Source organism: Petaurus breviceps, unplaced genomic scaffold, assembly GCF_028583685.1.
Source record: "Petaurus breviceps papuanus isolate PSGF00001 unplaced genomic scaffold, PetGlider_PUasm1.0 175, whole genome shotgun sequence".
NCBI classification, from domain to species: Eukaryota; Metazoa; Chordata; class Mammalia; order Diprotodontia; family Petauridae; genus Petaurus; species Petaurus breviceps.
The window spans coordinates 62,984,385-62,996,385 of NW_027185764.1; the positions used below are offsets into that span (position 1 = coordinate 62,984,385).

Here is a 12,001-nt window from a genome sequence, read left to right on the forward strand (position 1 = left end):
AGGACTCATTCACTGTGTATGGTCTGGTATATTTTATTGTGTCTGAGGTGTTCAGGGAGGGCTAGCATCTTTGGTGTCTCAACTCTCACCTGTGGTTCTGAGAAACTAGCATTCTCAGTGGCCACACCCCAATAAAACTATCTTGGCAGATGGCCTAAACCAGATTGAGGGTAACTGACAGGCTTCAAATCTGGTGGTTTGCTTTAATGACCATGAAGGCTGTGGAACACTTCAAGGTCATCTGCTGCATACTAGGCCATTGCCATTTGCCTTGACTTTTGTCTTGCCTCTGAACTTTGATAATGACTGTGGAAGAAAGAGTAAGGCTGATGACTTCGTGCATCTCTGCCTTGCTTAAATCCAATTCATTTACGAGTCCAAACATCACCCTGTGATATCATTGGGCCTCATTCAAAAACAAAGGACAAACACTGACAACAATAATCTGTATAACTTCTCTGATTTCTTCTTACTATCAGCTTGGATAAATAGGTTTATTTGGTATTCACTATTGTGATGGTCTCTGTAACAGACATTTGGTGAGAAGGGAGTCATGCCTTTGGAAGGGCTTGGGGTAGGTACTCCAGTTAAGAGACAGCAACCAGGAAGAGTGGCTAAAAATTACTTCCCCTTGACTAATAATATTTAAGGGGCTAGATATATAACGTCCTAGGGAAAGGTCATGAGGGTCTAAACCAACCTGGTGGCAGTGGGAAGAAAGAAAATAGAAAACACGAACACGAGATATTGTAGAGATGACATCTACAGGGAAGCAAAATCTTAACAGCATTCTTTCCCTGTGTCAAAAACAGATAATGTGGGGTTGGGAGTTGGGAACTCACAACCCAGTGGCAGAAGTGCCCTTGTACCAGCAGCTGGAGCAGTGATGATGCAGACTTGGGGTTGGTGGAGAGGGACGGCTGCATCAAGAACTCAGGCCTGGGGATGGCCATCCAAATGGGAGGAAGCCAGCCCACCTGGACGCTGGTGCCCTGGGGCACCAACCCTATGCTCCGGTTCTCTCATCAACCACATCCCAAAAGTCTCTTGAGTGGACTAAGTGCTTTTCTCTTTTCTTCTTTACAGGGAGCTTTCGCATCCATTCTGACAGCAGAATTGTGCTTTGATTCAGCAGTTTGTAAAATCTAATTAGGTGGTATGAAGGATAGAGCTTTAGGCCTGGAAGACCTCAGTTCAGATCTAGCCTCAGACACTGTGTGACCCTGGGTCACATCTGTGTGCCTCAGTTTCCTAAAATGGAGATGACTGCACCTTGCCTAGTACTTTCAGGACTACTGTGAGGATCAAATGAGATAAAAATTACAGTGTTTGGTACAGAATAAGTACTATATACATGTTAGCTATTATTAGTATTGATATCCATATGGAGCCAAGGAAAACCCAGTAGAAACCTTTTTGTATTTTTAAAAATATACCACTTTATTTTTCCATTATGTCTTTTCATCATATTTTCACATAAAAATGATTTTTCTTTAAAAATAGGAAATGCTGTACATTGCACATCTTAAAAGGGGACCCCAACCAGTTCCATGTGGAACGTGTTCTATCAAAGAAGAAATGAAAATAAGACCAAGGGCATGTGAGAGACCAGCCTATTGGGACCTTTCAACACAGGGCAGACCCATGCTTGGTCCCACATTTCCAACTCCACTCTCTTCCTCAGGAATCCCCCCTTTCTACCTCACCCACCCCTATAAGGGGAGCCAGCAGCACTGGAGCCACAGTGAAAACAATGCAGTTTCCCCCCAAAATGTGCATCCTTGCTTGCCCCAGAAACCACAAAGCCTTGCTCAATGGAAAGGTACATAAATGTCCTATGTGAGAGCCCTGTGATCTTTGTGAAAGAATAGCTCCTCTGTCTACTGGTGGCCTGTATGTGTCCACTCCTCAGGAACTGGGCCAGCGGGTTTACTAGTCTGACTCCGTGACCCCCAGACATAGCTTGTTTTAGAACATCTCACTGGGATCAGAGGAGCAAAGCACAGTGAGACTTCCGAATCTCCTTGTATCTGATTGTCTAAGCTGCTTGTTTGTATGAATGTATGAGTTTATATGAATGAGTGCTGGCTGGCTGTGTGTGTGTGTGTGTGTGTGTGTGTGTGTGTGTGTGTGTGTGTGTATTTACTGGCTAGCGGTCAATCTTGCAATCATCAAGCCTGTACACACTTACCTAAGGCTAGTCCTCAGACAGCACACAGATAGCACGGCAGGGACCATTAGAGCTTTACTCCAGAAGGAGAGCCTCCAGGACTCCTGCCATGGTGAGGCACTAGGTTAGGATCTGAGTGAGAGACATAGAGGACAAGACTTGATTTGGTGTCAGTAATTACAAGTGGGGCTCAGGATCTCCCGTTCTAGTCAGTGTTCAAGTGCCTGTGGAGGCAGGTTGCCCCATTAAGCCTCAGAATCTGGGGCTGTGACATGGACCTGTCTTTGTCCCCACTGCCTGGCAGAATGTCCCGCACCCAGCAGTCACGACACGTATGTTGGGGACGATCTTCCTGAGGATTGGCTGGTGCTAGGCATATCAAGCTCTGGGGAGGAGAAACTGAATCTTGTTAGGAACCAGGCTTTGGTCTGAACCCTGAAGGTGGCATATCCCTTCAGATGCCAGGGAGCACTGAGGGGCCACTACTGAAAGGCTGATGTGCACGTCTTCCCAGCAAATGGTTTTCTGCAAAATCACAGGATTTCATGATTTTAAGGTTTGAAGGGTCATCAGAGATCAACTGGTCCAAACCTCATTCTGCAGAGAAGGAGACTTGAAGCCCATTTAATAGTGGTTAAATGACTGGACCAGAGTCATACAACTAGTAACTGACAGTCAGAATTCAAACCCAAGTCTTTTGACTTGAAATGGTGCTTCCTATTATGGCCCCTTCAAAAAAAAAAAACCAAAAGCCTTTTCCCCTCTTCATTAAGCTGTTTGGTTTTGTCCTTGCATTTTCAGGTCTGCCTATAGAGTCCCAGTAACTGGAAACCCACAAACTTCTTTCTCCTCCTCAAAAGAACAGTTCAGTCCTTATTTCTTGGGCTCTTTCATGCTAAACCCTCTACTAGCTTCTGGGGAGAAAGAATAATATGACTTGGAGTTCCAAGAGGTATTCTTCCCATTTCCCAGAAAGCCTGAAGGTCTTGGACTTGCTGGGCACTACTTTCTCCCCACAGGGCTAGACAGGAATTCTAATAAGCACCCCCAGAGCCAATGACTTTCACTTGTGCAGCCCATCAGAAATCCCCACTCCGTTTCTGGGTGAAGCACTGTTCCTGAAGAGAGTGCACACTCAGTGATACCAAAGACTGGCCTCTCAGCCTAGACCTGAGCTCAGACGGTGGACACTGGGAACCTCTGGGGCAGCGTCACAGGACAGTACAGAAAATGCTGCGGCTGTTGGGACATCTTCCCTCCACTCTGGTGGCCAGCCTGGCCGTCACGTTCGCCACCTTCTGACTGTTGTGGGCTGTTGAGATGCTTCTTGTGGTTTCTTCAACATGAGGCCTTGCAGGGGGATTCTCTAATTTCCAAGGGACGTCAGACCTGCGGGGGCCAAAAACATGGTTTGAGTTCCCAAAAGGTGATGGGAAGATCAGAGGACAACACTCAAAACCCTCATTTTTCCACGAAGAGCTTCAATGAATTCCTATAGCATTCTTGTATCATGTAACCACAAGCTGTCCTCAGGGAGTTCAGGGGAGTAAGACAAGTACACAGATAACTGTAACAGAAATTACAAGTACATAAGAAAAGTCATCAGATCACAGAGGCAGAGCTGGAAGGGATCACGGAGTGCGTCTGGTTCACCCTTAATTTTACACATGAGGAGACTGAGTCCTGGAGAGGTTAGGTGACTTGCCACAAAAGCATACAGACTTGAGATAGGGAAAAGATAACAAATGAGAAGCACCCAAAGGGGTATCTAATTTGCCTCCTTGTCTGTCCAGAGTTGGTTGGTGCATTCCCCTGCCTCTTAGAAAAATTCACTGATCCGGGATTTCATCAGTGTGGGCAGCCTCTGCAATACTGCAGGATGTGGTTTAAAAATTCACAAACTGGGGGATAACTTGGGGAAAAGCCTCTCTGAACTTAACTTAGGCCACAGACAATCAGTACAGTCTGTCACCAGGCCTATGGTGGGACACATCAGAAGCAGGATCACCACTGGCATGACCTTTGAGACCTCTGGTCACCCTGATCACACAATGGATCATTGCTGTTGGGCACTAAGATTAACAGTGATGTCACCATACCAAATATCCATCATCTTTAAGCACATGGAATGAAAAGCTTTCAAAGTATAGAGATCACAATTACAATACGCATCCCTGCTGCTTTGTTCGCTATTGAAGTTATGCAGAGGATGCTTTCAATGAGCCTCCCAAGGATGAGCTTCAATCCTAACTAATAGTGCTATTCAGCCACAAAAAGCAGTTATTACCATACACTTGTACAATAATCCACATGTGGTGGGAGCAGTATCTTAACTTGCAACCCTCACATAAGTTCTAGCTTTTCCTTAAAAGAGAATGAAACTGTTCTTGAGATATGAATGGCTCTCAGGGGGGCTAAAGGCCTGGGTTGTTACCACCACCTGCTGACCACCTGACACAAAATAGCTTTGAAGAGCTCCAGGCAGGCTTTGAGGTTTGCTTAGGGTCCCACAGAGGGCATCTTGGAGGCAGGGGACCTCTGCTGAACCAGTTCAGATGTCCTGGATGCCTATCCTTTTTGAATACCTTTCTTCTGCTATGGGCTGAAGAAATCTCCCTTTGTTTGAAGGATCTATGAGTTTCTGGTTTCATTCTAAGATCTTACATAAATGACCAGGGGCTAGCACTAGTAAGGCCCAGCCCCAAATGCTTGCTGTTCAGTCATTTCAGTTGTGTCTGCCTCTCCATGACCCCATTTGGCGTTTTCCCGGCAAAGATAATGAAATGGTTTGCCATTTCCTTCTCTGGCTCATTTTACAGATGAGGAAACTGAGACAGAGTTAAGTGACTTGCTCAGGGTCATACAGCTAGTGAAGTGTCTTGAGACCAGATGTGAACTCAGGAACATGAGTCTTCCTGACTCCAGGCCCCACAATCTAAGCACCTGCACCACCTAGCTGCCCTAGCCCAGAATACTGTAGAACATTAAATATACAATAATATCAAGTCACTGAATGTTAAAAACAAGTAATAAATGTTGTTTTTTTTTAAAAAAAGATAGTGACTTGTCCCAGGACTGTTTCTATCTGGATCCCATCAAAAAAGATAACTAGAAGAAGATGATGATGATATCTTTTGAGAGGCAGTGTGGTGATAGAACACACTTGGGTTCAAATATCAATTCTAACACAGGTTGGTGGTGACCCTGGGTAAGTCACTTAACTTTTCAATGTGTCCCAGGTTCTCTAAGACTGTCTAAGACTAAGTCACAGAGAAGCTACAGATCTGCATTGTTAGAGAAGATAAATCCTCGCTGGGTTAGATTCAGACTGCAGAAATCCTAAGTCTAGTAAAAAAAAAAAATCATGAGGTGGCTAGGTGGCATAGTGTATAGAGCATCAGCTCTGGAGTCAGGAGGACCCGAGCTCAAATATGGCCTCCAACACTTGACATACTTACTAGCCGTGTGACTTTGGGCAAGTCACTTAACCCCAATTGCCTTCCAAAAAGCAAGAAAAAAAAATCATTATGACTTACATTTATGTATAGCTTTCCATACATTATCAATCTTGTTTGACCTATATAACAATTTATGGATCACAACTCTCATCAGGAAGGTAAACAGATTCATGCCAACTTTTTTCCTTTACTCTTTAAAAAACAACAGCAACAAAAACAGGTAGTTCCAAGTGTAATCTAAAGGCTGTTGAAAAGGTTTTACTGACAGTGGATTATTTTTAAACACATCACTCACTTAGAAAACAAATCAACCCACTGGCCACGTGTGCCTTATTCTCCTCTCTGCTGAGAGTTAAAAGCTGCTCACACTGTTCTGGTCACGATGGACTAGCTTCTGTCTAGGCCAACAAAAAGTGGCAATGACTTACTTCTTGAAAGCCAAAAGCTTGTTGTTTTGAACTAAACAGTCTTCAAGATTGGAAACCTGCTGCAAAATGGTCTTTTTGGTCTTCCCTTGAAAGATCATATTTTCCTGCACCAGGCCTTTGACGTGGTCAAGCATTACAATTCCATAATCACGAAAGGAGTGGATCCTGTTTTTGGTGATCTGAGAAAACAACCAAAAGTCCAAACCGCGTAAACATGACAGACAAGAAAGCAAAGCCACTTAGCCAGGGCTAGCAGGACAACTTAGACCATCATGGCCCAGGGGGTACAGTTCAGGGAAGGATAAAGGGGGTGACTGTGGAGTTTCATACCCAATCATCTTTCTGGATGCTGCTATGAGGCAGTTCCTGAGACTGCTTCTGATGCCAGCTCTCTATGCTCTTCCTTTTTCTTTTTTAAAATTTATTCTTAGTTTTCAACATTCACTTTTCTAAGATTCTGAGTTCTAAATTTTTCTCCCCTCCTTCTTCTCCTTCCTCCCCAAGACAGCAAGAAATCTGATATAGGCTATATATGTATAATCATATCAAACATATTTACACATTAGTCATGTTGTGAAAAAAAATCAGAGCAAAACAGGAAAGCCACAAGAAAGAAAAAACAAACAAAAAAGGAGAGAATAGTATGATACCATCTGCATTCAGACTCTATGGTTCTTTCTCTGGATGTGGATGGTATTTTCCATCATGAGCCTTTCAGAGTCATCTAACAAAGTCAGTCATCACACTGTTTGTTGTTACTGTATACAATATTCTCAGTTCTGTTCACTTCACTCAGCATCAGTTCATGTGAGTCTTTCCAGGTTTTTCTGAAATCTGACTGTCATCATTCCTTGTGTAACAATAGTATTCCATTACATTCATATACCACAACTTGTTCAGCCATTCCCCAATTGACAGGCATCCATCCCCTCAATTTCCTATTCTTTGCCACCACAAGAAGAACTACTATAAATATTTTTTGTACGTGTAGATCCTTTTCCCTTTTTTATGATCTCTGGGATACAGACTAGAAGTGGTATGGCTGGATCAAAGGTTACGTATAGTTTAGTTCCAAACTGCTCTCCAGAATGGTTGGATCAATTCACAACTCCACCAACAATGTTCCAATTTGTTCCAACAGTGTTCCAATTTTCCTACATTTTCTCCAGCATTTATCATTTCCCTGTTTTGTCATGTTAGCCAATCTGATAGGTCTAATGTGGTACCTCAGAGTTGTTTTAAATTACATTTCTCTAATCAATAGTGATTTAGAGTATTTTTTTACATGAAAAAAACTGGTTTTGATTTCTTCAGAAAACTGCCTGTTCATATCCTTTGATCACTTACCAATTGGGGAATGACTTGTATTCTTGTAAATTTGTCTCGATTCTCTATATATTTTAGAAATGAGACCTTCTTCAGAGATACCGGCTGTAAAAACTGTTTCCCAGATTTCTTCTTCCCTTCTAATCTTGGTCGCATTGGCTTTGTTTGTGTAAAATCTTTTTAATTTAATGTAATTGAAATTATCCATTTTGCATTTCATAATGTTCTCTACCTCTTGGTTGGTCATAAATTCTTCCCTTCTCCATAGATTTGACAGGTAAACTATTCCTTGCTCTCCTAATTTGCTTATAGTTTCACCCTTTATGTCTAAATTGTGTACCCATTTTGACCTTATCTTAGTACACAGTGTAAGATGTTGGTCTATGCCTAGTTTCTATCATACCATTTTCCAGTTTTCCCAGCAGTTTTTGTCAAATAGTGAGTTCTTAATCCAGAAGGTGGAATCTTTGGGTTTATCAAACAGTATATTATTATAGTCATTGACTACTACATCTTGTATACCTAACCTATTCCACTGATCCACCACTCTATTTCTTAGCCACTCCCAGAGTTCAAAGTCTGCATGCCCTTCACCTGCGCCCAGGGTAGCTCCCCTTTTGGCCACCCCTACCAGAAGCCATCAATTTCCCAGTCATGAGCTGGAGCTAAGGCTATTTATTAAAAGATTTGGGGGAAGGAGTTTGCAGTTTAATGGGAGAAACCAGATGCAAACAACTATGTATAAACAAGACTATAAACAGAATAAATTGGAGATATATCAAAGAAGAAAGGCATTTCTAGCATTAAATAAGATAATGAAAGAAACACAAAATAAAAAGCCCAAGTCCAGAAAATGAAAAAAAGAAAAAGAAAGGTTTGGGAGAAGACTTCTCCCCATCCTGCCTGCCCCATCCTGCCTGGTGAGTCTGTGTTTCTAGTGAGAAGAGAAGGTCTCTCCTCATTGTCCTTCCTGTTATGTAAGCACAACTTCACCTACTCATGAGATGAGACCCCAGGATGAGAGGCTGCCCTGGCAGAGGGATGAGACACATACCTTCATGTTTGCTGCCTGCAGTAACTGCAGCCCACAGCCCCGGTTGCCAATGATGTCATTCTCTAGGATGGCCCCGTCTCCCTTGGAGGAGACCCCAGGGCCCCTATTGTCATAGATGCCATTTCCACGAAGCTCGACCCTGCACTCTGACTCGACGAGGACCCCGCCAAGATGGTTGCAGGAGATGCTGTTGTTGGCAATCCAGGTAAGCTGGGTGCTCTGCAACACGGCCAGTCCGCTCTCCTGGTTGGCGTGGATAATGTTGGCAACAACGTTCAGGGCTTCATTGGTCTTGACATATAGCCCAGCAGCTAGAGGAGAGAAAAATATTCAAGCGCATCGGTCAAGGGGCCATACAGGAGCAAGCATTCTTTTAGCCTAAAAGGGTAAAAATCAGCATGTTTTGAAGCTCCCTCTGTACAATACTGAATATGGCATACAAACTGAGCCTTTCACAAACAGCAAGGAACAAATGCTTTTAATATGCAATAAAGTCAAAATATTGTGAGGTGGCTCAATGGATCTGTAGTCAGGAAGACCTGAGTTCATATCCTTCCTTAGGAACTTACTAGCTGTGGGACCCTGGGGAAATCACGACTTCTATTTACCTCAAGTTTCCTCATCTGTTAAATGGGGATAATAGTTTTACCTGCTTCCCAGGATTGCTGCGAGGCTCAAATGAGATAATATTTGTAAAGTGTCTTGTAAACATTAAAGTGCTATATAAATGCTAGGTTGCGGTTCCCTACCCCCTCCAATTTTATGCTTTTTTTTTTTAACATGGATATAACACTGAATAAGCAAGCCCAAGTACAGCTGAGGGGAGGCATAAACAGCTAGAATGTATCAGTTAGGACAATGCCACATGTGCCAATGGGGACAGAGCTCAAGGTCCTTGGTGATCATTCCCAGACAAGGCTGGACCAGATCACACACAAACTGCTTCGTTCCGACCGCCGCCCTTTCCATTGCTGTAATTCTCAGCTGGCTGCTCCTGGTCGTCCCAGAACGCTGGCTCTCCAGGAGGCATGTTCCTCAGACAGGATGTCTGCAGTTACCCAAACACTGCAAGTGTGGGGTTTGGTTAGTTTGTTTTTTAAGTATAACTTAGATTCCAGTGTCTTTCTCTGGGCCTCAGTTTCTTCAAGAAAGAGTTGGCCTGGACGACCTTTAAGGCCCCTCAGTCCTCCCATCTTTCACACACATCCCCTTCTCTCCTGCTCATGTGGCTTTGGGCCCTCAACACCTCTTGCCGATGTTACTGTGATGGCTTTCTTACTGGTCTCCTTGTCTTAACCTGAGGTCCACACACAGATTTTTTTTTTTTGGGGGGGGGGGTGCCATGGGATGTTGGCCTGTGGACTTGAAAAGAAAAAGTATATCTTTATTTTCACTAATTTCTGGCTGAAAATGAACATTTTCTTCAATAATTAATTATTTTTTAAAAACACATTATTTTTAAGTACAGGTCCACAGGATTCCAGACTGCCAAAGGGGTCCGTGACACAAATAAGGTCACCCTGCTCTAGTCTATCTCCTCTTCAATCTACCCTGCACACGACTGACAGAATCATCTTCCTGAAGCACAGGTCCAGGTTCACTCCACAGCTCAAAAGCCTTCAGAGACTCCCCTGTACCTTGAGAATGAAATGCAAACTCTCTTCCATTGGAATTTTCAATACTCCACAAATCTGGTCCTACCTTCTTCTCTACTGTTTTTCATGCAATTCCCCATCATACATTCCAGGTTCCAAACAAAACAGACTTAATACTAAGTCTTCCTTAAACTTGACCCTCTATTGTTTATGCCAACCTACTCTCACAGGTCATCTGCCATGCCCAGAGAGCACTTCTAACTGTCAGAATTCTTATCTTCCTTTACAACTCAGATCTGGCTTCACCTCCTCTGTGAAGCCTTCCCTGATTTCCCCTCCCCACCAACCCAGTTTTTTACTCTCTTCTTCCTCAATTTACCTTGTATTCTACTTACTTGTATATATGCTATGTAGCACAGTGGATATAGTATAGGGCTTGGAGTCAGGAAGATTCATCTTCCTGAGTTCAAATCTGGTCTTAGACACTTACTAGCTGTGTAATCCTGGGCAAGTCACTTACCTTGTTTGCCTTAGTTTCCTCATCTATAAAATAAGCTGGAGAAGGAAATGGCAAAACACTTCTGAATCTCTGCCAAGAAAACTCCAAAGGGGTCATGAGGAATTGGACAAGTGGGGCTATAAACACCACTTCTGCCCAGTCCTAGAGTTTTAAGGCACCATGTCAGGGCTACACTCACCTCCATTGTGGTTAATACTGTTAGATTCAATGAGAGCCACACTGATTGGCCGCCGGGAGGAGAAGTGGTCATCTTCGCCATCCAGTTCATTTTCCCAGTTGGAAGCTTCACCTTCATCATTGAAATTTTCATTGCTTCCTTGGTTAATGAGGTAATCATTAGCATCATCCTTCTGACAAAACACAGCTACCCCATAGATGCTGTTATGGGCAATCTGGTTGCTTGTGATGTGTGGGAGGCTTGAGGACATGATCCACATGCCACAACCTTTATTTCCTATGATAGACAAAATTTAAGAGATTTGGGCACAGAAATGACTGGGGCACCATACCACATCTTAGTCCTCTAAAGGATCTAGAGGTTCCAGAAGAAGTGAGGAAGCGGAAAAATGAGGTCCCATGGACCGTACCTCATTCCATAGGGTTCTAGGGCAGGGATTCTTAACCTTTTTTTGTACCATGGCCCCCTTCTACAGTGTAGCAGAACCTCTGGACCTTTCTTACAACAGTGTTTTTAAATGCATAAGACACATAGGATTATATAGGAAACCAATTATATTGAAAGTTATCAAAATATTTAAAAAAAAACATAAGTTAGGGGCAGCTAGGTGGCACAGTGAATGGAGCACCAGCCCTGGGGTCAGGAGGACCTGAGTTCAAATCTGGCCTCAGACACTTCATACTTACTAGCCGTGTGACCTTGGGCAAGTCACTTAACCCCAACTGCCCTGCCTTCCCCCCTCCAAAAAAAAAAAGACAAAAACAAAACAAAAACATAAATTGACAAATCTCCTGAAATCTATCCACAGTTAGTCCCTGGACACTGTGGTGTGCTACAGCAAGTTTATACCAAACTGAGAAAGCTGATTGTTTAATTTTCAGTGTGTACATTTATACTTTGGAAATTGGTAGACACTACACATCAGGGTGTGATTTATTATTTGGATGATTTCCTAGACTTAAGAAAGTGATGGATGAAATGTCAATATACAGCTTAAGTTTAAAAATGCATTTCATATAGACTTTTTTTTCTGGAAAGTCGGTTGTTAAACAATTTATTATCCTACGACTGGGAAAGGCAAATAGGCCACAGAAATGTAGGATTTAGACTGGGAGGGATCTTTGGAATTTTTTCATTTTACAGGTTAAGAAACTAAGGCCAAAGAAAATTTGAAAAACTCTTCTATGCCTCTTATAAACAAAATCATTGCTTCCTGACAGTAAGCTGACCATTGTGTACATTTGAATTGTTAAAGACCTCCTAGAGGAAAGG

General features: G+C 43.0%; 1 protein-coding gene across 1 annotated transcript in view; it reads right to left on the reverse strand.

Annotated features, from left to right (window-relative positions):
* Positions 1–1,439: 1,439 nt before the first annotated feature.
* FBXO10 (F-box protein 10) overlaps positions 1,440–12,001 on the reverse strand; it is a 97,689-nt gene continuing 87,127 nt past the window's right edge. The window contains exons 8-11 of the mRNA XM_069085263.1: positions 10,730–11,005; positions 8,437–8,747; positions 6,057–6,235; positions 1,440–3,559 (exon numbers count right to left, since the gene is read on the reverse strand). Of these exons, the coding sequence (XP_068941364.1) occupies positions 3,382–3,559; positions 6,057–6,235; positions 8,437–8,747; positions 10,730–11,005 (944 nt within the window). The 3' untranslated portion in view covers positions 1,440–3,381. The remainder of the gene's footprint in view (positions 3,560–6,056; positions 6,236–8,436; positions 8,748–10,729; positions 11,006–12,001) is intronic.